At 48.6% G+C, this 26,107-nt stretch overlaps 2 protein-coding genes across 2 annotated transcripts; both read right to left on the bottom strand.

Moving 5' to 3' along the window:
* Positions 1-320: 320 nt before the first annotated feature.
* On the bottom strand, positions 321-2,403 carry ubc (ubiquitin C). The gene is made up of 2 exons (XM_078088709.1): positions 2,146-2,403; positions 321-1,327 (listed from the first exon to the last, which is right to left on the bottom strand). Exon 2 carries the CDS (start codon positions 1,318-1,320, stop codon positions 631-633), a length of 690 nt encoding a protein of 229 aa, XP_077944835.1. The 5' UTR covers positions 1,321-1,327; positions 2,146-2,403; the 3' UTR covers positions 321-630.
* Positions 2,404-2,850: 447 nt separating this feature from the next.
* Positions 2,851-26,107, bottom strand: sez6l (seizure related 6 homolog (mouse)-like). The gene is made up of 17 exons (XM_078088630.1): positions 25,948-26,107; positions 14,737-15,114; positions 14,354-14,493; positions 12,506-12,701; positions 11,560-11,745; positions 10,568-10,739; positions 10,077-10,243; positions 9,033-9,227; positions 8,817-8,955; positions 8,545-8,741; positions 7,992-8,186; positions 7,345-7,536; positions 6,022-6,216; positions 5,862-5,897; positions 5,554-5,668; positions 5,112-5,217; positions 2,851-4,868 (listed from the first exon to the last, which is right to left on the bottom strand). Exons 1-17 carry the CDS (start codon positions 26,012-26,014, stop codon positions 4,839-4,841), a joined length of 2,706 nt encoding a protein of 901 aa, XP_077944756.1. The 5' UTR covers positions 26,015-26,107; the 3' UTR covers positions 2,851-4,838.

Here is a 26,107-nt window from a genome sequence, read left to right as displayed (position 1 = left end):
GAGTAATTTGAAGGTCATAGTGAAATATAGCGTATTATAAAGTTTTCTGTATTTATATTATTAAGATTTAGCAGTTTGACAAACATCCAAATACAAAGCTCTGAGACGGTCAAGTCCATAAATGAGGAATGTGAGTACTAGAGCATCCCAAAATGTAAATGCTAATACAGACAACTTAGTTACTGTAAACGTCTACCTATTCTCAGGGACATTAAATACCCAAAAGCCCAAACTGAGAAATGTTTAAGTATGTGTAAATCTGGTACCTTGTGTAGAAGGAATCCTTCAGCAGAACAGAGTCTCAACGGCAACATCAGGGTATAATGAGAATTGTTTTATTAGTTGGGTTCAACATCTTTGATGAGGCTCTGCAGGTAAGAGCATGAATTCTACCAAAACTGAAACCTGTGCAACTTATTGAACAAACATGGATCCAATTTCAAATTACCCATATGGAAAAACTCTAGGTAAAATTAAAAAAAAAAACTAAACACTGGAAACTAATATTAGAATGCTGAACCTTTATTGAAACAAAGAAAATGTGTGGCAGTGGGCTAAAAAGGAATGAATGACATCTGGAGCCGAGGAGCTGCAATAAGTGGTTTACCGAGACGTCTTCACAGCAGGAGATTAGTTTCCTCCACGGAGACGGAGCACAAGGTGGAGGGTAGACTCTTTCTGGATGTTGTAGTCGGAGAGGGTACGGCCGTCTTCCAGCTGCTTGCCTGCAAAGATCAGACGCTGCTGGTCCGGAGGGATTCCCTCTTTGTCCTGGATCTTGGCCTTCACATTCTCAATGGTGTCACTGGCCTCCACTTCAAGGGTGATGGTCTTTCCGGTCAGGGTCTTCACAAAGATCTGCATGCCTCCACGGAGACGGAGCACAAGGTGGAGGGTAGACTCTTTCTGGATGTTGTAATCGGAGAGGGTACGGCCGTCTTCCAGCTGCTTCCCTGCAAAGATCAGACGCTGCTGGTCCGGAGGGATTCCCTCTTTGTCCTGGATCTTGGCCTTCACATTCTCAATGGTGTCACTGGCCTCCACTTCAAGGGTGATGGTCTTTCCGGTCAGGGTCTTCACAAAGATCTGCATGCCTCCACGGAGACGGAGCACAAGGTGGAGGGTAGACTCTTTCTGGATGTTGTAGTCGGAGAGGGTACGACCGTCTTCCAGCTGCTTGCCTGCAAAGATCAGACGCTGCTGGTCTGGAGGGATTCCCTCTTTGTCCTGGATCTTGGCCTTCACATTCTCAATGGTGTCACTGGCCTCCACCTCAAGGGTGATGGTCTTTCCAGTCAGGGTCTTCACAAAGATCTGCATTTTGGCCCTTTAAGGAAATGTATGTATTAGAAACATCAATTTTGGTATTTAATGAATAAATCAAGTTGATTCTCACACTATTTCTGTTGCGTTCTGTTACAATATTATGAAATAATTTGCATTCTGGTCACAGGAATATGCCCCCATTAGCAAACTGGCTAGAACAGGTTTACTCTAAATTGAAAATGTTAACTAACGTTTAGAATCGAGTAACCAAGCTAACGTTAGCTACAGGCTAAATACCTCGAGCTAACGTAACCACAGTCACTTTCAACTGCTTTCTAGCTAACAGCTAACGTTAGCCTAGGTCGGAGTTTGACGTTACACGCAACACTCAAACCATTTAGAACAGAATAAGCACCGGACAACCAGCCTGAGGTCGACTTGGACAGAAGAAGCACATTAATACCGAAGCAGAAAGATATTAATCGAACCAGACGTTCCTAATCGTCGAGTCAGCTGACAGCTAAACGGCTAATGTGGCTACGTGACACCGGATGTCGCAACAAACTGTCGTCGTTCGACGTTATTGTGACCAAATGGTTACGCATATTTCCAACGACGTCATCTTTATTTTGTGAAAAAGGTTAATGAGTCACTGTAATGATTTAGCAGACGTTGTTGAAATAATTCTACGCTCTGGGGCCGCGGCCCGCTAAGCTAACAAAACCGCTGACCTCACGCTAGCTTGTTGTTCAGCCGTTAAAACGGCTAAAATACGGTAAAATAAACACACGTAACAAGTTTAACTATATTTTAAACGAATGGCGGCCTCGGAAGCAGAGTATACTCCTCGCAGTCATAACGCAAACTTAAAATACTCACAAACAAAATGTTCCACAAGTTTGTGTTTTCGCACTTGGCTTGACGTGGAAAGCCTTCTGATATGCTACTTCCGCAGAGACGCGGAAGTGGATTTATAGCAAACAGCCTGATATCCTTCCGCGTAACCACACGCGTGGAACGTTAAATATTAGTTGTCTACAAACACACTGTTAAGTGATTTAAGAAATAATCATACATGAGTGTTTTTTACAAGTTGTATGAGCTGACGTTAGTGTTTTTGATCTACAGGAAATAACTATTTCCCCACCCGCGCGGACGTTTACTCAATAGGAACGGAAGCCATTCGGCGGAAGCGGTGAAATGTCTCTGAGCCAAAATCGATCCTTTTACTCAATGTTAAGTATTTTACACTTTTAGTTTATTTCAGAAGTCAAAAAGATTCAGATTAACAAAAAACTAGGGCAAAAATAAATGAAATATTCTCTTCAATAAAAAAAAAAATACAGTATCTTAAATCTTTGATTCATTAAATGTGCATTATGTCTATATTTGAAAATAATAAGGTGAGCTTTGATAAACAGGTAAATATAAGTAGGCCTAAACAAAAGTTTATCGATTTATCTACATTTTGAGATGTAAATAAGTACAATGATTTTGGTTAAAGAGGGTTCTGGGTGCCAATACATTTAATATAAACAGTATTTCTCCACCTGAAAAAATATGACTCCAAATATATAGAAATTCTTTTGTAGGTTTTTATTAAAGTTTTACCACTTATTTAGGGAAACTGTTAACATCTGTCTTCTCTTAATAAAATGTACATTTACCAATCTGCATAAAACATCACATATACAGTACATCAAAATAAATACATCATCTGGTGGGTCGATTGAGCTCAGTCGATTAACTACAGCTATGCTATTAACAACACCCCCCCCCCCCCCCCGGCCCTCCATCTAACTACGTCGCTTCCACCTGATGGAACCAAAGCCTTCAAGGAGCCTGCAGGCGGGGCGGAGTTCAGGGACCGGACCCCCAGCAGGAGACTCTCCTGGGACCAACATGTTGGGGGCGGGAGGAGGTACGACGGAGCGTGCATGTGAACTACAACGACAACAACAAAGTCCACCGCTCTACCCCCCAAATTCTTTATAATCTATGTCATTCTATGCAGACATGACGTAACACCTGTGGCCTCGTGGCAACTTGTTGCATATATAGATTCCATTGTTTGGGTCAAACGACCAAACCAATTCAACCTGCCCGTTTGATTCTAAGACCGAAGTCGTCATAACCGTGTTGCCCTGCAACAGGGGCGACGTGGTGCAGGGGTAGAGACGCGCTGGGAACCGCAAGGTTGGTGGTCCGAGTCCCGGCTGCCCCTTGCTCCATGTCAAAGTGTCCCTGAGCAAGACACCTAAATGTAAATAGCCATGGGTTAAAAATGTAATAAGTCGCTTCGGCGTCGGCTAAATGACCTGTGATGTGATGCACTACGCTTATGTTGAAGTTCTCTCTACTTCAGGTCATGAAGGTTCTGTTCCCACAGAGGAGCCTCTATGTTGCAGTGAGAATCACAGACACAGAGACAAAGGAATAAAACTCTGCAACAATCCTTTGGGTTCATGAGGGTGAATCGATCTAACTTCAATGTTAAAACAAAAAACACCAAAACGTGTTTTCCTTTTTAATCATACACGAGAAATCAGTATGAAGCTGAGGAAAGAACGCCCCCAACTGGAGGTTTATTATTATTATTATTTGTATTAATGATTCCTGATAGACAGGTTTTAAAGACACGGAAGCTGGAGCTCATGAGCTCAAAGTAAATTGTTATATATTAATTGCTGTAGTGACCAGCAGGGGGCGACTCCTCTGCTCCCATAGACGTCTATGAGGAAATGACTCTACTTCTCTGTAGTGACCAGCAGGGGGCGACTCCTCTGCTCCCATAGACGTCTATGAGGAAATGACTCTACTTCTCTGTAGTGACCAGCAGGGGGCGACTCCTCTGCTCCCATAGACGTCTATGAGGAAATGACTCTACTTCTCTGTAGTGACCAGCAGGGGGCGACTCCTCTGCTCCCATAGACGTCTATGAGGAAATGACTCTACTTCTCTGTAGTGACCAGCAGGGGGCGACTCCTCTGCTCCCATAGACGTCTATGAGGAAATGACTCTACTTCTCTGTAGTGACCAGCAGGGGGCGACTCCTCTGCTCCCATAGACGTCTATGAGGAAATGACTCTACTTCTCTGTAGAGTCTCATTATTTGCTGTGAATTCATTCACTAACAAATATAACTACTACCCGGTTAATAAATATAAATACGTTGAGTTGCTGTTGCGGAAATAAGTCAGACCATAAATAGTGTGATTTCATGAAAATGTGAAGGATTATGACTAACTCGCTTTTTGTTACAGGATTTCTTTTCAACAAATCTCTCGAATTTGACAAATACTAAAAAGTGCTTCAGTCCTTATGTTGTGTCCTGTCTCCTTCTCCTTCCCTTTCCTCCCCTCCTTTCCTCACCGTTTTGAATGTTCTTTGGGGATCTTTTTTTCCTCCGTCCGTCCTCCGTCTCCCATTTCGCCACATACAAAAAGGGAGGAGGAGGATTGAAGGGGCGGGACATCGTCTATTTATATATACATCGCCTCCTCCAGAAGGCGGAGAAGGAAGGAGGAGGAGTTAGGAGCGGGCGGGGCGAGGGGGGGGGGCGATGACCTCTCTCATATCGACACTTCATATTCTCGAGAGTCCTGTCGACGATGAAAGAAAAACACAAGACGTTACCGAACGAACCCATTGGTCCACCTTGCTGTCAATCAAACCCATCGTTGTAATGATTGTGTTCATCCAACATGTGAGCATCACAATGCGCTGGCTCTGATTGTGATGGGTCCGTGGGTTGACCTTTGACCCCGGAAGGCGTCAGAGACGTCAGCCGTGTCTTTTCTCGTTTTGTTACCTGAATTGAGTATTTCATGCGATGTGACACTCACCCCCCCGCTCTCATACAGCGGGTTGTCAAACTCCGTCTCCACGGTGATCTGTCGGTAGGGATGAGGGTAAATCAGAGGAAGCCTCAAGTTGGAGTGATACCGGCACCTACAAACACCGCGAGGAGACACGGAAGTGTTTCATAGTGTTCGTATAATGAAACAATAAATAAATACATATATGTATACGTTTATATGTATGTATATTCAAGTAAAACAATATTGTCTACTAAACATGAATACTGTAAATTGATATCATTTCAACAAATCAAAATACTTCCTACAAAATGTGTGTTTATACTTCTGAGAGGCTGAATATATCAAATGTAAACTTTGAACAGATCAGTAATCAAACGTTGTCTGTTAATACGGAGCGTCTGCGGTGTCTGTTGCCTCGTAACCGATCCGCTGCGCCACCCCCCCTCTGCCCCGGTGGGATTCTCACCGCCTGACGTAGACGTACGCCCCCCCCAGCAGCGCCGACAGCAGCAGGATGAGGAGGAAGATGGCCAGCGCCACGTTGCCTCCGTCCAGAGTGGAGCCGGCGGTCGCCTCGGCAACTGAGAGACGACGGTTAAACAAAAGGAAACACGAGGTTAGCAAGGACACACTGGGAGGAACTCAGCATGCAGATGTTTCCAGATGCAAACTGTCTATTCGATTCTGATGTTACATGTGTGTATGTAGAGTATGTGTGTTTGTGTGTCTGTGTGTGTCTGTGTGTGCGTTCTTTTCAGCCCCGGTAGGACTTACCTTCCAAAGCGTGGTGCCCGAAGCAGCTGTGGTCCGCTGCAAGACACGAGCAATGACATCACACATTAAAAGCTGCGGTCTGTGCAGTGACCAGCAGGGGGCGACTCCTCCGCTCCCATAGACCTCCATGAGAAAATGACCCTCAGTAAACAAATCTCACCCCTGCAGAGAGGGAGCGGCCCGCTCCAGAACGACGGGTTACCCAGGATGCATTTAATCGCCGCCTCCCCGATGAGCTCGTAACCTTGGTAACAGACGAAGGTGAGCGACTCGCCGGGCAGGTACAGCCTCTTGGACAGGATCTGGTAGCCGTTGTCGGGGAGGCCGGCGTTCTCACAGGACACAGAGTCCTCCGCTGGACACAGAGAAGAAGAGGAGGATGAAGGAGAAGAAGAGGAAGAAGAAGAGGAGGAAGAAAAAGGAGAAGAAGAGGAAGAAGAAGAAGAGGAAGATAAAGGAGAAGAAGAGGAAGAAGAAGAAGAAGAAGAAGAAGAATAAGAAGAAGAAGAAGAAGAAGAAGAAGAAGAGGAAATATAAAGCGGATGAGTGGCGTTGAGCTCTACGGACACATTTGACAGGCTGTGGCTGAGTTGACGTGACTCATGAATAAACCCCGCCCCCTCCAGGTGGCTCAGAGCTGATTGGTACGGTGCATTAGCACGCATTTACATATCAAACACTAATAACCTGGAAAACGCACACACACACACACACACACAGACACACACACACACACACACAGACACACACACACACACACACACAGACACACACACACAGACACACACAGACACACACACACAGACACACACACACAGACACTCACAGACACACACACACAGACACACAGACACACACACACACACAGACACACACACACAGACACACACAGACACACACACACAGACACACACAGACACACACAGACACACACACACACAGACACACACACACACACACACAGACACACACACACACAGACACACACACACACACAGACACACACAGACACACACACACAGACACACACACACAGACACACACAGACACACACACACAGACACACACAGACACACACAGACACACACACACACAGACACACACACACACACACACAGACACACACACACACAGACACACACACACACACAGACACACACAGACACACACACACAGACACACAAGTCAGAGATGAAAATTCAGGAGATGAAGCATCGTCTCTGACGCTGTGATCTTCAGCGGAGGAGAGAAATCACACAAACCCACTCGTGTTGGATTGAACTGAGGGGGATGGAGGGAGGAGGGGGGGATGAGGGGGGAGGAGGGAGGAGGGGGGGGGGGGGGGATGAGGGGGGAGGAGGGAGGAGGGGGAGGGGGATGAAGGGGGGGGGAGGAGGGGGTGAGGGATGACTCTCTCCTTTACTTAAATCGGACGGGAGGGGGAACCAGCACAGAGTCCAGCCTGTCGGCAACGTGCACTCACGTGCACAGTGGGGGAGGCGGGACGTCCACACGGGGGTCCCGGGCTCGCGGCCGTAGCAGGTGACGGTGGCGCCGCCCTGCAGGACAAAGCCGGGGTTGCAGCTGTACTGGATGGTGGTGCCCACCAGCAGCTTGGGGTCGGACAGGGACCTGGTGGAGTGCTCCACGTGGCCCGGATCAGAGCAGTACATGACTGGGGAGGAGGGGAACAAATGCTAAACATTCTAAGGGTGGAACACAGAGCAAATATTGTCACCATCAGCTATTAAAAATGACTCTCCCAAGTTCACAATCCCTTTAGAAGTCCTCACTATATTTCATTTAAACGCGCTGGGGTGCATTTAGCTCCTCACAATAACTTCTAGACGGTATCTTCTCACTATTTAAAAGTGAATTTCCCAAATGCCTGAAAGAGTCTTTTGTTTGTACGTTCAGAGCTCTTAGACCAACAGAGACGGACTAAACGTCTTCAGCCTGTAACGCAGACGGGTTTCACTCCTGTACCCCTCCAGTCCTTCGTGAGGACTTCAAATTCAACGCTCTGGAAATCCTTTCTGTGCCTGCAGACGTCTGAGAACGTGCAGCACGTGCACCGGCCATGCATGAGAACAGGAAGTTCAAACACGCCTCGAGACAAAGGGGACTGACTCTTCTCGCAGAAGGGCGGCTGGGAGCTCCAGGAGAGCTCCAGCTCACAGGTGAGGGTCTCCCGGCCCACCAGGTCGTATCCGGGGTCGCACTGGTAGGTGATCTGAGCGCCGCGCACCAGGGCGATGTGGGACGTGGTCTTCCAGCCGTTCTGGATCTCCGGCAGGTCCGGACAAGAGTCGTTCCGGGAGACCTCTAAGAAAGGAAAGAGCTGCAGCTTCATCCTGACTCGACTTTCACACCCATCTCACTGTCGCCGTCCCAAAGAGATCTATATCACATGACTTGGGTCACGTGATGAGGATGCACGCTACTGAGCGGCTCTCAGTTTCTATACGATGAGCATTTAGCAGCTAGAGAGGTCTTTCCTTCTTCACCGAGCGGAGCCTGAACGCATCACGATGTATCTGTCTGTGGGCTTTCTTTTCATGTCATTTTTGGACTTAAAAAGAAAACTTTTATTTTATTATCGTTTTACTTTTGCCTCCATAAAATAAGATTTTTTTAACCTAACATCCACCCCGCCCCCTCTCCCCCCTCTCCCCCCTCTCACCCAGGTAGTTGATGATGAAGCCCTCCCCTTTGCCAAAGACGAGTCCGGCCGGGTCGGAGTGGAAGGTGACGGTGAGGTCGGGGGTGGTGGAGGAGAGCTTGAAGGGGCCGGCCCCGCCCACGTAGCGGCCCAGGATGCGGGCGGTGACCTCGTCGCCGTCGGTGACGGTCAACATGTCGCTGTCGCTGATGTTCAGCCTGGTGGAGACGGACAGTCAGTAACATCGGCGAGCCGGAGTTTGTTTGGTGATGTGATGCCGGTTTGATTCTCACAGCTGGACGTCCAGCAGCACCCGCTTGTCCTCCCCCACGTGAATGGTCCAGCTGCAGTCCTCCCCCTCCCCGTACCACTCGGGCCAGTTGGGAGACAGAATCACACCCCCGGGACCGCCGAGGTCGCCGCCGCACTGTGCTGCTCAGGGCGAGAGAGACAAGTTAAAGATGAAGACAAGTAGATGTTCAAAGAATGAAGAGAAGACTTCACGTTACCTTTGCACAGCGGCTCGGTGTCGTTCCAGTACGGATCTCTGGCGCTGACGCACTCGATGACGGGGGGGCCCTGCTCCAGCGCGTGACCCGGGTCACAGGAGAACTGGATCACGGCCCCGACGCCGTACAGCGGGTCGGAGGTGGTGAAGTTCCCGTTCTGGAGGTACGGCTCGTAGCAGTGGCCTCGCTCGAAGGCTGCGAGGAAAAGGAAGTACATGAAGATGATGTGATGTGAACAGCGGTTCTCTGGGTTCTTCTTGTCCTCGCTGAGGGGACGTTGGTTCTGCTGGTTCTCTGGGTTCTTCTGGTCCTCCCTGAGGGGACGTTGGTTCTGCTGGTTCTCTGGGTTCTTCTTGTCCTCGCTGAGGGGACGTTGGTTCTGCTGGTTCTCTGGGTTCTTCTTGTCCTCGCTGAGGGGACGTTGGTTCTGCTGGTTCTCTGGGTTCTTCTTGTCCTCGCTGAGGGGACGTTGGTTCTGCTGGTTCTCTGGGTTCTTCTTGTCCTCCCTGAGGGGACGTTGGTTCTGCTGGTTCTCTGGGTTCTTCTTGTCCTCGCTGAGGGGACGTTGGTTCTGCTGGTTCTCTGGGTTCTTCTTGTCCTCCCTGAGGGGACGTTGGTTCTGCTGGTTCTCTGGGTTCTTCTTGTACTCGCTGAGGGGACGTTGGTTCTGCTGGTTCTCTGGGTTCTTCTTGTCCTCCCTGAGGGGACGTTGGTTCTGCTGGTTCTCTGGGTTCTTCTTGTACTCGCTGAGGGGACGTTGGTTCTGCTGGTTCTCTGGGTTCTTCTTGTCCTCCCTGAGGGGACGTTGGTTCTGCTGGTTCTCTGGGTTCTTCTTGTACTCGCTGAGGGGACGTTGGTTCTGCTGGTTCTCTGGGTCCTTCTTGTCCTCGCTGAGGGGACGTTGGTTCTGCTGGTTCTGTAGGTCCTTCTTGTCCTCGCTGAGGGGACGTTGGTTCTGCTGGTTCTCTGGGTCCTTCTTGTCCTCGCTGAGGGGACGTTGGTTCTGGATAACTAAACCCTGATGGGGAGGAGGTTCCTTCGTACCTTCATAGCGAATGTTGAAGCCCGTGTTGTGGTCGGGCCGGTCGGAGATGAACTGGATCCTCACCGCCGGGCCTTCGCTGATCACCCCCTCGAACGGGATGTGGCCCCCCCGACCCGAGTCGAACAGCACCACGGAGCCGGCGTCCAGCCCGCTCCACAGCACCAGCCTGGGGGGGAGGGGGGGACGCTGTGAACCCGGTTCTACACGGTTCTCTTCTACCCCCCTACGTTCATCTCACAACTTACTTTACTAATTGTTTTCTCCACACAAATAGTTCGTGATTTAATTTAGTTTTAAACTAAATTCCCAAAAGATATTTTAATAATGATAATAAATATTTATATTTATATTTAAAATATATGTATGAATCAATTTTATAATGTATTAATGATAATAATGTGACAACAAAAATATATAATAATACAATTATTTGAAAAATAGGATAACTTAAAGAATAATTCAGATATAAAAGAACGTAACCCCCTCCCACCTCTCGCTGAGCCCCAGGGCCAGCCTCTCCAGGTGCAGGTGCAGCCTCTGGTCCTTGGGGGCCTCCAGGGACCAGGAGCAGGAGCGGTCCTGGGTGGCGTTGGGCCCGTGGGGGGGCGAAGGTGACAGAACTCTCCCCACTGTGGCGTTCTTCACTGTGCCTCCACAAAGAGCTGCAGAGGAGGTTATTTATTTACACTCATGTCTCAAAGCACTTTGCTGCAGGAAGAAGGAGGTTTTTATTCATACAAATAGAAACAACTGAACTGAATTTGTACTTTTAAACAGCAGCTTTCCTTTTATTTGCGAATTAATGAAAAGCTTCATGAGTTAAAGCTGCATTCTGTGCGTTGACCAGCAGGGGGCGACTCCTCTGCTCCCATAGACGTCTATGAGGAAATGACTCTACTTCTCTGTAGTGACCAGCAGGGGGCGACTCCTCTGCTCCCATAGACGTCTATGAGGAAATGACTCTACTTCTCTGTAGTGACCAGCAGGGGGCGACTCCTCTGCTCCCATAGACGTCTATGAGGAAATGACTCTACTTCTCTGTAGTGACCAGCAGGGGGCGACTCCTCTGCTCCCATAGACGTCTATGAGGAAATGACTCTACTTCTCTGTAGTGACCAGCAGGGGGCGACTCCTCTGCTCCCATAGACGTCTATGAGGAAATGACTCTACTTCTCTGTAGTGACCAGCAGGGGGCGACTCCTCTGCTCCCATAGACGTCTATGAGGAAATGACTCTACTTCTCTGTAGTGACCAGCAGGGGGCGACTCCTCTGCTCCCATAGACGTCTATGAGGAAACTCTACTTCTCTCTTGATTTATTCCCTCAGTAAACATTGTAAACATGAGTTTATGTCTCAGTCTCTAGTATGTCTTCTTCAACACAACATGATGTCCCTTTAGTGAATTATGGTCCATTTAGAGTCACACAGACCATAAAAGAGTCCAAATAACAGTCTAAAACCTGCTCTGCGGCTCCACTCACCTCTGCAGGCCGGCACCTTGCCGCTCCACACCGGCAGCGAGGCGTTGAGGCAGGTGAGCCGCGGCTCGCCCTGCAGGTGGTAGCCCATGTGGCAGTGGAAGCGGGCGGTGCCTCCAGGCAGCAGGTCCAGCACCGACACCTCCCCGAAGTGAGGCCTCTTCGGAAGAGAACAGCTCAGCCTGAAGACTGGGCCACGGGAACAAGTTAATGAGTTAGATCACATAGATCAACTATGACCTTGGTTCGTAAAAGACTAGCCGGAGGCATACCTACATCTCCATTAGCATAGCATGACGCTAGCCTTTTTACGTGTCTGATCAGAGGATGAGGAACTAAACGCTCTTCTGTTGCTCTCGTAAATGATATGTTCAGCTGTATTTGGGTTTTTCATTGACTGCATCGCAGGTTTTGATTTAGAGGCAGACAGATAAAGTGTCCCTTTCAGGAACTAGTAGATACAAAGCAGCCAATCAGAGTCAAACATTTTTTGAGCCAATCAGAATCGGGCATTGACCAAGGCCACGATATGCATCCAATTCTTTGTTTTTATATCTGAGATCCTCGTTTAGTCATTCAGCATCATATTCACTCTGACTAAATATACAGATCTGTTACGGAGCCGCTGGCAGAACAACTCGTAGAAACACAAACTATGACGAGAATATGAGGCCATGTTTTGGTTTCTAATTTACTTGGAGGGTCACTTGAGAAATCAAACCCCCCGAGGTTTGAATCTTAATTGAGTTTTTGCAATTAAATAATCCCTGTAAGCCGCGGGGTGGAATATTCCTCTATTTATGCCGCTTGTATTCCCTCAACGCCGCGTCCAGACGGCGTCCTGCTGAGCGCCGGTATCTGTGATCAACGGCTCAGGTGTCTCCTGACACCCCGACGTCCCCGCCACGTCCATTAAGAGCTGAGACGTGAACATTGGCGTCTCGCTCACTCTGGTAGTGCAGCTGGAAGACGCCCGTGCTGGCCTCCGGCGCCGAGCGGTAGTAGACGGACAGGGTGTTGGTGGGGCTGCGGATCACCTGACCCTCCACCAGCAGCGTGTGATTGGCCAGGACCAGCAGGGCGCCGCGCTGGTCGGCGCTCCGGATGGACAGCTGCTCGCCGTCCGAGAGGTTCACGCTCTTCACCTGCAGGAACAGCCGGCGATAAAATCAGGCTTTGTCCTCGTGAAGAACAGAAGAACCTGATGGACTTTAATCTGAAGTCTTCACTTTTGTGCTGAAGTGATTTAAGAAGCTCTGAACTTAATCAAACACTCTGTGAGTATCGATGGTCTTTCATGCTTTTATTGTGTAGAATTTCGCTTTACTTATAGATGTGATTTAGTTTATTAGATGATTAAACTGATTAAAAGATGAATAAGAGAAGGAACCTGGAAGCTTAGATCAGATGTTAGCGTAGATGTTCGTGTCGAGAGTTTCACAATAAACTCACAATTAGACTGATTCGATATTTGCTGGAATAGTTGCTACTGAAGTCAAGTTCTTAACTTTTTAAGGGTGATGGACACAGATCAATATCGCCAATCAATATGTTCAATCAATGAGTGCAGCCCCCTCAGTGTATAATCTATGATATAATCAAGTCTGCATGACTTCCAACCTCATTCACAGCCGTATTTTAGGACTAAAAACATGGAGAGGAATTTTTTTACTCTATTTCTGTTGATAATAATTCTGATAAATGAATTGACTCTTTTAGTAGAAACCTTCGTCTATACAAACAAGATAAAACCCACATTTTGAGGGCGACTTTATCAAATGTTCACACTTAACCTTCTCAATACTCGTCATTCAATGAATAATCTTCTTATCGTGACCTGACGTGACCTGATGTTGGAGGCCTGAAGGAGCAGAAATAAACAGAAGAAGCCAACAGTAGCAGAACACCTTCATTCCTGCAGGAACACGTGACACGTGTGTGTGTGTGTGTGTGTGTGTGTGGGAGATCAGGGTGTCGGTCTTCATACATGTAACGCTTTACATCCTGTATTTCCCTTGGACGCCACATCCAGATGAAAACGCTTCATACAGTTTACAGAGAATGTCGGTCAGGTGACGAGCGATGACACGGGCGCCATGTGAGACACGTCCACCTTCATTCTGACTGTAACCGCAGACAGAAGGCACTTTAATCCGGAGCTATTTGTGTGATTTGAGATTATGAACGAATGGTGTTGTATAAATGCTGCAGTGATCCGCATCCAGCTGCAGACACACATCTGTATAACCAAGAGAGAATCAAATGTAAAACAGACATCACGTGAATAAAAGAGTTTCAGGACGGTTCAGTCGAGCAGAATCGACCTGAATAGTTTATTTCTTTACTGTCGGCTTCACTTTACTGCTCCAAATATCTGCAGCTCCTTTGAATCAACACTGAAGACTTTTAAACTAAACAGTTTATGAATGTGCACAGAATCAATATTTTGGAACATAGATATATACATTATATATTCAACATATGAAAATATTTATAGATTACGTAAAAATACATATTTAAAATGTGTTTTTTAAATATACTCATTTTTCTATCCTATTTATTTATTTTAAAACTTAAATTTATATACAGTGTTTATAGTCATTACAATTATCCCAAATATTTACAAATTCACTTTTTCACATTTTGATTGTCGTTCTTCCTGCAGAACATTTTTTTACACGTTTTTTGCTCCCAAGCACCAACTTTCCTCCAGAAGGTCACCTGCCCTTTGGGGGCGGAGTCACAGATAAAGCCACCTGATGGCCGGCAGGTGTGTGTGTGTTTCTGCGGAGTGTACCTGCAGCTCCACCCCGTAGCCGGTGTACACCGTCACGGTGTAGGTGCAGTGCACCACGGCGCCGTCGGGCAGCGGGGGGGCATCGGACGAGTCTATGTAGCCCTCCGGGTCGGAGAAGTTCACCATGCAGCTGGACAAATCTGCAGGAGGGAGGGCATTAATGAGGGGCATCACAGGGGCCACAGCGGCTACCCAGCATGCACTGGGACGGTACCGAGGAATGAACCAACATAACCAATCACCGGCATCACAAAGTTACTCCCCTGCAGGCAGGTCATTGAATGCATCGTCTGTAAACCGATGAGTCAGTATCTAGTATTTACCCCAGTGGTGCCCAACCACCGGGGCGCGGACCGCTACCGGTACGCTTACCCCCCAAGTACCTGAGGACGGAGTCTCCGTGTCCTCCGTCTCCTCAATGTCGTCCGCGTCCTCCTGGTCAGGCTGGGGGTGCGTCTGCGCGGGTGGGGGCTCGGTTGGAGCGTCGCCTCCGCCCGGCACCGCGGTGCCCCCCACCCCCGGCAAGCCCTCGCCCCGGCGCTCCGGAGAACGACCTCCGAGGGGAGTGGTGACACTGAGCCCCCGCCCCAGGAGAGGGAGCAGGTGCTGGGGCAGAACGGAGGGGAGGACCTCCCCCCCCTGGGGGACGGGACGTCCCTTCTGGGTCAGGATGGACGGCAGCGGACCTCCAGCCAAGGAGCCGGGGCTTCTGGCTGTGGGGGTCCCGTAGGTGGGAGGGGAGGCCGCTGGGAGTTCTTCATCTGGGGAAGAAACACAGAGAGGGGGAGGGGGCATTTGGACAGGTAAGACCAAAAAGAAAAGTATATAATAAATATATATATATATATGTATATATATATATATTCACAAAGGCCCCTGCAGCACACACACACACTTGTGATGCTGTGGTGGAGAGACAGGGCAGTTAAGCATGACAGGAGTTGAGCAAAGAGGACGGGGGGGGGGGGGCTCTGCTGTGCACGCTAAACTGCAGCAGCTTAGTTCAAAAACAGCACACATCAGTATTCACACACACGGACACACAAACTGAACGTCACCAGTTTCTCTTCAATTTCCTCCTGAGTTGTCATCCACGCAGCCACACATGAGCGGCGAGCGTCTCCGTGGTGTTTAATGATGAAATAAACACTGTTTTTATATCTTTTCCTTTTTTTGGATTACCTCTCAAAGTGTCAGACCATCGAGGAACTCGTTTCAGCTTTCACAGCCTGTAATCATTTAGGCAGCCACACACACACACACACACACACACACACACACACACACATCTTCTAAAGACATTCAAAAAGTTTCAAATAAGCTTCATGTGTTACAGCTGCGTTCTCTGTAGTGACCAGCAGGGGGCGACTCCTCTGCTCCCATAGACGTCTATGAGGAAATGACTCTACTTCTCTGTAGTGACCAGCAGGGGGCGACTCCTCTGCTCCCATAGACGTCTATGAGGAAATGACTCTACTTCTCTGTAGTGACCAGCAGGGGGCGACTCCTCTGCTCCCATAGACGTCTATGAGGAAATGACTCTACTTCTCTGTAGTGACCAGCAGGGGGCGACTCCTCTGCTCCCATAGACGTCTATGAGGAAATGACTCTACTTCTCTGTAGTGACCAGCAGGGGGCGACTCCTCTGCTCCCATAGACGTCTATGAGGAAATGACTCTACTTCTCTGTAGTGACCAGCAGGGGGCGACTCCTCTGCTCCCATAGACGTCTATGAGGAAATGACTCTACTTCTCTGTAGTGACCAGCAGGGGGCGACTCCTCTGCTCCCATAGACGTCTATGAGGAAATGACTCTACTTCTCTGTAGTGACCAGCAGGGGGCGACTCCTCTGCTCCCATAGACGTCTATGAGGAAATGACTCTACTTCTCTCTTGATTTATTCCCTCAGTAAACATTGTAAACATGAGTTTATGTCTCAGTCTCTAGTTTCAAGTCTTCTTCAACACAACATGATGTTCATTTAGTGACTGATGGTCCATGTAGAGTCACACAGACCATAAAGCAGAGGGTGACTCAGGGGCGGGGCTACCGTGTGATTGACAGGGTTGTTTTACGGTCTGTAGGGTTTGCGTCTGTTCATCTTCAGACTTTAACCCTCTCATAGTATGTTTACACTTCATGGCCATTAACTGGAACATTTTGGTCGCATAAACAATATATATTTATTACATATTTATATATATTTTCAGCGTTGGGTTGTAATTATCTCCCCCCCTCCTCCCCCCTTCCCATCCCAGAACATGGCCAAGAAACTGCACTGGAGGCTTCAAAATGATGGTTCACAAACTCCGTCACGTCGACTCCGTCCTCTTCATATTGAGGCTTCGGCCTCTCACAGGATTTAATTAACTTCTCTCCCATTGAATTAGTTTGGCTTCATTCAGGCGACTCCACGCCGCTCCTGGCGCGTTAACGTGACGCCTCTCGTTAACGCGCCCGGGATTCAGACGGCTGAGTCGTGTGTGTGTGTGTGTGTGTGTGTCTGTGTGTGTGTGTGTGTGTGCGTCTCCTGGGGGAGAGGACATGGCGGACTAGGAATGTCTTCCAGTTGGTTGCTGCCGGTCTGACGGAATACAAATGAAACGGAGCGACGAAGGAAACAAAGAATTCTCTGTGAGGAGGAAACACAGGAGCTCACGAGGAGCCGGTTGGCCTCGTTCCTCCTTTCAGAGCCGCTGAAACCTGTTGTTTTATTTCGACGTGATCAGTTACAGGACAAAAGGGACGTCACACTGAAACAAGAAACAAGCTTGATTTGTCTGAAGCTTCACATCGTCACATATTGATCCAGTGTTGATGTAGAAGTATTGATCATGGCAGCCTGAAAGGAGCCTCGACCGACGACCACGTGGCTTCACGCCAACGCTGAACAAAGAATCCGATTGCTGCAAATGCGTTTGCGCCGCACAAATCAGGAATCAGGAAACATTTATTGCCGAAATATGTCAGACATACAAGGAATGTAACAAACTCAACATGATGTTCATTTAGTGAATTATGGACCATTTAGAGTCAAACAGACCATGAAGCAGCTTTAGGGCGGGGCTACATGGTGATTGACAACAGGCGACAACAGTGCACGAGGAATAAAGTAAAATGAAATGCTAATGCTATGCGCTAGTAGAATAGGGCTATGGGTTAGTTTAAAATAAAAGAATAAAAGTTAAAAAATATTGTAAAAATAACTAGCGAACAGGAAGTGACAAAAGTGACGAGTGAAAAGTGGCATGTGCAGTATGAAGGGGAGTGACCGGTGGAGTCGTGTAGTCAGGCAGTGGGCGACCGGCTCTGTTGATGAGCCCGACTGCCAACGGGAAGAAACTGTTGGTGTGGCGGGAGGTCTTAGTCCTGATGGACCTCAGCCTCCTGCCAGATGGAAGGGGCACAAACAGGTTTTGTCCGGGGTGAGAGGGGTCGGCTACCATCTTTTTAGCTGCTTCAGAGACCTGGAAGCGAACAAGTCCTGCAGGGACGGCAGATTGCAGCCGATCACCCTCTCTGCAGAGCGGAGGACACGCTGCAGCCTGCCCTCGTCCTTGGCTGTGGCTGCAGCGTACCAGACGGTGATGGAGGAGCAGAGGATGGACTCCATGATGGCCGTGTAGAAGTGGACCATCATCGTTTCTTCAGCTGCCGCAGGAAGAACAACCTCTGCTGAGCTTCTTCAATCAAGGTCTTTCAGAATATTTTAATTGAAAAACTAAAATATTCTAAAACCGTAGAATTGACATGAAATCTTATTCGTATTTTTTATCCGACCAGTGAACAGGAAGTGACCATGTTTGGACTGAGGAGGACATATTCATCTCTGGTAGACCTGTCAATCATTGTGTAGCCCCGCCCTAAAGCGTCTCCTGCTTCATGGTCTGTTTGACTCTAAATGGACCATAATTCACTAAATGAACATCATGTTGTGTTGAAGAAGACTTGAAACTAGAGACTGAGACATAAACTCATGTTTACAACGTTTACTGAGGGAATAAATCAAGAGAGAAGTAGAGTCATTTCCTCATAGACGTCTATGGGAGCAGAGGAGTCGCCCCCTGCTGGTCACTACAGAGAAGTAGAGTCATTTCCTCATAGACGTCTATGGGAGCAGAGGAGTCGCCCCCTGCTGGTCACTACAGAGAAGTAGAGTCATTTCCTCATAGACGTCTATGGGAGCAGAGGAGTCGCCCCCTGCTGGTCACTACAGAGAAGTAGAGTCATTTCCTCATAGACGTCTATGGGAGCAGAGGAGTCGCCCCCTGCTGGTCACTACAGAGAAGTAGAGTCATTTCCTCATAGACGTCTATGGGAGCAGAGGAGTCGCCCCCTGCTGGTCACTACAGAGAAGTAGAGTCATTTCCTCATAGACGTCTATGGGAGCAGAGGAGTCGCCCCCTGCTGGTCACTACAGAGAAGTAGAGTCATTTCCTCATAGACGTCTATGGGAGCAGAGGAGTCGCCCCCTGCTGGTCACTACACAGGATGCAGCTGTAATAAAGCTCTGGCCTTTAGATGTGAAGTTAAGGGTTCATTGAGTTTGCCTCATTGAAATCAAGCGCAGTGTAGTTTAGTTAAAATGTGATTCGTCGGTTAAACTCGTTATGTTCTTGTTTCTTCACGGCGTGTTTTTAAATGTAGGGAATAAACTCCTTTGAGAACCTCGTGAACCCCGATGGAAGCTACAATCCCCGACCTCTTTGCCTCGGCGGAACGCGCACATCAACAACAGATGTACCGACGCTCCAGGGGGCGCTTGATTTACACACCTGGAAGACCTGAAGTTCCGCGTTCATTAATAACCAGAACGCGGCGATTTCCTGATTTCTTGTGTGAGAACTGACAAGCGCAGACACACAAACACACACAATCGCGGTGAGTGTTATCTAAGAATTACCGGGTGAACTGAGCTCGAGGTCATCGAGTGGAACGAAATGAAACTGAAAGCAGATATCGATCCGACCAATCGCAGATGACCTCTGTGCAGATGCTCTCTCACACACACACACACACACACACACACACACACACACACACACACACACACACACACACACGTGCGTGAGCTCCATATCATTCCACATTAAACATAGACTCTAATTAGCAGACGCATTAAAGCTCGTCCCGTGTTTTGATGGACGCATGTTCACATTTCCATAATAGTTCCTAACGTTTATCAAATTAGTGTCCTGATTAATAAAGTCAGGGAGAATTATTCTTTAAGGACTAAATGACAACATTGTTGAGCTAATGATGCAGACGGTTCTAATTAAAGCTGAACCACTGACAGCGGGCGGACGGGACATTTGAGGAGAAGGGAAGTGACTTTGTCTCAACGTGAAGACGAACCACCCGACGTTAACACACGGCGCCGCGCACGTGACCCACATCCTGAAATGGAACAACAGGAAATCAATACTTCATCGCATACACCTCCCCCCCCCCCCGAGGACAACGACCCGAAGCTTCTGCTCACGACAACACGCTGCTCAACACTCGTTATTCATTTCTCCCCCACAAACCTCACGTAGCATTAGCGTTAGCTCCAGATAGCCCGTCTCACACACAGCAGGGCCCGAAGGGACGATGATGATGTCACACGTATTTCCATATAATAAGAATAAACTGTGTAACTGCTGACGTCTAGTTTAGTCTTCACAGTTTCAAATACTATTACTCTATATATATATTATATATATATATTCATATTTATATATATATATGCATAAACTGACTCTCATATATGCAAAAAAAAATATATGCATAAAAATATATATGCATAAAAAAGCTATATATATATATATATATACAGCTTTACAGCTTATGCATTCACTCACTGGAACTCTTGAAGTTTGAGCTTGTGTGTGTGTGTGTGTTGTGTGCGTGTGCGTGTGTGTGTGTTGTGTGCGTGTGCGCGTGTGTGTGTGTCTGTGTGTGTGTGTGTGCAGGTGCTCCTGCAGTGGAGCAGATGGCATCATCTGTGAGCTCTCTTCTCCTTCACACCTCCTCCTCCTCCTCCTCCTCCTCCACCAGCAGCCTGTTGGTGCAGCTGTGCTTCTCCATCTCCGTCCTCCCGTCTGCCTCCACCTACACTCTCCTGCACGTCTCTGGAGGCTAATTGGTGATGTCACTGATCACATCTCATTGATCATCACTAATGTTACTGATGGTTGGTCTCATTTGATGAAATAAACTAAAGAGTCGTGACATTAAAGGAGAAGGAACACAGAGTGTGTAGTGAGAGTGTGTACGAGTCATTGGTACACACTCCTGCCTCCAGTTAGCAGCGGGGGGTCGGGAGGGGGTCTGCAGGACGTATAGGTGGAGTCTACAAGACACATGGTGGAGTCTGCAGGTTGTATAGCTGGTGTCTGCAGGACGTCTAGGTGGAGTCTACAGGACACATGGTGGTGTCTACAGGACACATGGTGGTGTCTACAGGACACATGGTGGTGTCTGCAGGACACATGGTGGAGTCTACAGGACACATGGTGGAGTCTACAGGACACATGGTGGTGTCTACAGGACACATGGTGGTGTCTGCAGGACACATGGTGGAGTCTACAGGACACATGGTGGAGTCTACAGGACACATGGTGGTGTCTGCAGGACGTCTAGGTGGTGTCTTCAGGACATATAGGTGGTGTCTGCAGGACGTATAGGTGGAGTCTACAGGACACATGGTGGAGTCTACAGGACACATGGTGGTGTCTGCAGGACGTATAGGTGGTGTCTGCAGGACGTATAGGTGGAGTCTACAGGACACATGGTGGTGTCTGCAGGACGTATAGGTGATGGCTGCAGGACGTATAGGTGGTGTCTACAGGACACATGGTGGTGTCTACAGGACGTATATGTTGTGTCTACAGGACGTATAGGTGATGGCTGCAGGACGTATATGTGGTGTCTTCAGGACATATAGGTGGTGTCTGCAGGTTGTATAGGTGGTGTCTGCAGGACATATAGGTGGTGTCTGCAGCGTGTTCCTGCACCCATCGGCAAAGATTCACCACGTTGTTGTTTGTATCTTGTTCGCCGTCTGTTTGGTTCCTTTTCTCAGCCTGAGTTTATGTTCTAGATCCTCTCCAACTTCTACAACTTGTTCTAGAAGTCTTTGATCAATGAAGCCTCAGGACGGGAGGAGAACAAAAAAGTGCATTGGTTTCAGCTGTACACACACACACACACACACACACACACACACACACACACACACACACACACACACACACACACACACACAGCTTAAAACACACACACACAAAGTTAAGCTTCATTTAATTGCTTCTATTGTACAGAAGTGTCAGCAGCATCCTTGCAATCCTGCAGCCAGAGAGGATAATGACACACACACACACACACACACACACACACACACACACACTCACAGTGTTATCAGCACTTCAGAGGACGTTACGTAACTTAATAATAAACCCAGTATCCAATAGTTTTCAATGCTAAAATGATATGATTCAAGTTATGGGGACGTCAAAGCAAAGCGAGTCCCCATACAAGAAACAGGAAGTGACCTTTTACGAAATGAAGTGTCTGGTAGACACCTGTCAATCACCATGTAGCCCCGCCCTAAAGCTGCTTCATGGTCTGTTTGACTCTAAATGGTCCATAATTCACTAAATGAACATCATGTTGAGTTTGTTAATAAATAAATAAAGAGAGAAGTAGAGTCATTTCCTCATAGACGTCTATGGGAGCAGAGGAGTCGCCCCCTGCTGGTCACTACAGAGAAGTAGAGTCATTTCCTCATAGACGTCTATGGGAGCAGAGGAGTCGCCCCCTGCTGGTCACTACAGAGAAGTAGAGTCATTTCCTCATAGACGTCTATGGGAGCAGAGGAGTCGCCCCCTGCTGGTCACTACAGAGAAGTAGAGTCATTTCCTCATAGACGTCTATGGGAGCAGAGGAGTCGCCCCCTGCTGGTCACTACAGAGAAGTAGAGTCATTTCCTCATAGACGTCTATGGGAGCAGAGGAGTCGCCCCCTGCTGGTCACTACAGAGAAGTAGAGTCATTTCCTCATAGACGTCTATGGGAGCAGAGGAGTCGCCCCCTGCTGGTCACTACAGAGAAGTAGAGTCATTTCCTCATAGACGTCTATGGGAGCAGAGGAGTCGCCCCCTGCTGGTCACTACAGAGAAGTAGAGTCATTTCCTCATAGACGTCTATGGGAGCAGAGGAGTCGCCCCCTGCTGGTCACTACAGAGAAGTAGAGTCATTTCCTCATAGACGTCTATGGGAGCAGAGGAGTCGCCCCCTGCTGGTCACTACAGAGAAGTAGAGTCATTTCCTCATAGACGTCTATGGGAGCAGAGGAGTCGCCCCCTGCTGGTCACTACAGAGAAGTAGAGTCATTTCCTCATAGACGTCTATGGGAGCAGAGGAGTCGCCCCCTGCTGGTCACTACACAGAATGCAGCTTTAACACGTGAAAAGTCTCAACGTCTCAATATCAACCAGACGGTGAAAACACACACACACACACACACACGTCACAAAGGTCCGAGCTGACCTGCTGAGGTAGAGACATTGTTTCGTCCTTTGATGTCAACTGAGGACGGTTAGCACCAGGAGGCCGTCAGAGGAGACGTCCCACCCACCCCCACAGACCCCCACAGACCCCCACAGACCCCCACATACCCTCACAGACCCCCACAGACCCCCACATACCCCCACAGACCCCCACAGACCCCCACAGACCCTCACATACCCTCACAGACCCCCACATAACCCCACAGACCCCCACATACCCTCACAGACCCCCACATACCCTCACACACACTAACACACGATGACACACAATGACACACACACTAACACACAATGACACACAATGACACACACACACACACTAACACACACTAACACACAATAACACACACACACACACTAACACACAATGACACACACTAACACACAATGACACACACACCAAATACAAAGAGGAATCAGGACAAAACGCGAAGACGACCTCGTGGAAACGAACCGTCTCAACTAAACATCATTTATCATTAAAAAACAGCTATTTTCAAATGACAAACTTTATTTAACGGTTCACATTCCGGGATCATTTACGATATGTATCATCTCTCTTTAAATACTGTAATTATAACATGCATTTTGTAAACGCGGTTTGCTCCATAAATTAAATATTAATCTACAAATGCTGAAGAATTAACGTTTGTATTTCGGTTGTTTTGTACTTTCCGACATTCCAATGAAAGGAGCCGACTACGTGTGGGTCCGTTACCATGATCCGTGAGTGTCACGGTGTGGTTCACTTCCTGTTGTATTTTGTAGTTTTCTGCCACTCGTGTCCCCGGGTAACTTCACTTCCTGCCTTGTCCCGTCATCCCCTGTGATCGTCTAATAGTTTCCACCTGTGTCCAATCACCTGCACCTCCCTTGTGTATTTAAGCCGTGTGTCTCTGGTCGCGTCATTGTCTCTTGTTGTGGATGTGCTTAGTTTCCTGCCAGCTGTTCTTCCCTTGGTTCCTGTGTTTTTCGGCCGTTTGACTATTAAAGTCTTTTGTTTTCCTGACAAGTCTGCGTTTGAGTCCTGCCTCCCACCCGCATCCCTGACAGTGAGGTGTTTTAACGGAGCTCTGTCAGCCGATATTTTCAAAAACTAGAGAACATTTTTTATTTATGCATGAACAGATGATCTAAACAGCTGCACATTAAATATCTCACTAATTATTCATCGATTAACGATTGTTTCCCCGTTAAAGGATCTTTAAAAGCACATAAAAAAGTTCTCCGGCAAGTTGCAGCTAAGTTCACGTTACATTGAATACAATGTTGTTCGGATACTCAACGCATTGTGTCCTTGAATGCAACACGCCAACGAGTCCCTGACAGCATCGCCGTGGTCAAACACCTTCACATGCAAAGTGAATGTTGATCGGCGCATGAAGACAAAGCGTAATACGCTAAAACGCGCTGCTGTCCATCAGAACGCCGCTCCGCCCCCCGTGGACTAAGGAGGTACTGTCTCCTCCTCCAGGAGGTCAGGGGCCACCTTCCGACGGGGGGACGGGGGTTCACCTGCTTTACAGAACCTCCCGTTCTCCTGCAGGGTCTCACAGTCCGCCCCCCCAGTCCTGGACCCGCCCCCCCGCCGGGTCAAGCAATGCATGCTGGGCCTCCAGAGGGGAGGAGCTGTGCTCCTGTATATACACATATACATGTATATGTACATACACATACATGTGTACTCAAACTACACCAAATAAAGAAGTACACGTTATAAGATAAAGGAGAGGAGGAGAGGGGGAGAAGAGGAGAGGAGGAGAGGGAGGAGAGGGGGCGAGGAGGAGAGGGAGGAGAGGAGGAGAGGAGGAGAGGGAGGCGCGTAGAGGAGGCGCGTAGAGGAGAAGGGGAGTCAGCAGATTAGAGAGAGAGTCCCTGTGTTTCTGAAGTTAAGCCGACGTGAGTTCACAACAAACAGACTCCATGTTGGATTCAAACCGCAGCGGTTCAGTCTCTCCAGAGGATTACTGCTGTCACCCCGAGAGACACACACACACACACACACACACCTACGAGCCGGCTGGGTGGCATTACATCTCTGCTGGGTGATCTCATTAACACACAGCGACGGTGAGAAGGAACCACTGAGGCCCAGCAGGGCCCCAGTGTGTGTGTGTGTGTGTGTGTGTGTGTGTGTCTGCGTGTGTGTGTCTGCGTGTGTGTGTACAAATCAAACGTGTGCATGAGCGTGAGTTAAGACGGTAGGAACAAGGATTAACAAGAACACTGAAGCATGCTGGGAACTGATGAATCCATGTGTGTGTGCGTGTGCGTGTGTGTGCGTGTGTGTGTGTGTGTGTGTGTGTGTGTGCGTGTGTGTGTGTGTGTGTGTGTGATGGTAAATCTCATCTTAAATCGCCGTGTTTACTGAGAAAGTTAAACTTTTTTCTTAATTGGTCGATTAATATTCGGATCATTTTCTCAATTAATAAAAGAAGCCTGAAGCATGAAGGACTTTCTGATATGAAAGGAATCGATCTGCTTCATCAGAAACACACAATGAGGGATTCAAGCACGACAGCAAAATAAAAGAGATCGATGAATTATTAGTAAACAACAACAACAACAACAGCAGCTGCAGCAGCTCACGTTGAGTCCCCCCCCATCACCCCCCCTCTGCAGCACCAAACAACAACTTTGCTTTACCCACTTTCACTGCTGATGCCTGAACTGAAGCCCCCCCCCCCCACTGTCTCCCACTGCAGAGACCCCCCCCCCCCGCCGCATTCACTCCGCATGGAGGCTCCCACGCACGCGAGTGGGCTCCGGTCCACAGGAAGCAAATAACCCGCAACAGCGTTTTCGTTAAAGACTTCAAAGACCCCCCATCACCCCCCATCCTCCACCTATCACCCCCATCACCCCCCATCCTCCACCTATCACCCCCATCACCCCCCATCACCCCCCCCCCCACCCCCATCCTCCCCCGATCACCCCCCCATCGCCCCCCCTCTAAGCGACGCGGGGACGCCGGACGCAGCAGCTCCTTCACCGCGTTAAAGAGCAACACGCAGATGGCGCGCGCACCGGGCACGGGACGTACCTCCCGCTGACACGCGGCTCCACAGCAGCGCGACGCACAGCGCCGCGCACACGGCGGCCGGCGGCATCGCGTCCGAACCGGAGAGGAGAGCAGAGCCGGCGGTGTGCACGCGAGGAAGAGCGGATCCAGCTCTCGGGTCTGTGGGGGGGAGGAGGGGGAG

Source organism: Gasterosteus aculeatus, chromosome 14 (assembly GCF_964276395.1).
Source record: "Gasterosteus aculeatus chromosome 14, fGasAcu3.hap1.1, whole genome shotgun sequence".
Classification (NCBI taxonomy): Eukaryota; Metazoa; Chordata; class Actinopteri; order Perciformes; family Gasterosteidae; genus Gasterosteus; species Gasterosteus aculeatus.
The sequence above is the reverse complement of the archived record's forward strand: the minus strand, read 5'-3'. Positions and strand labels throughout refer to the sequence as shown.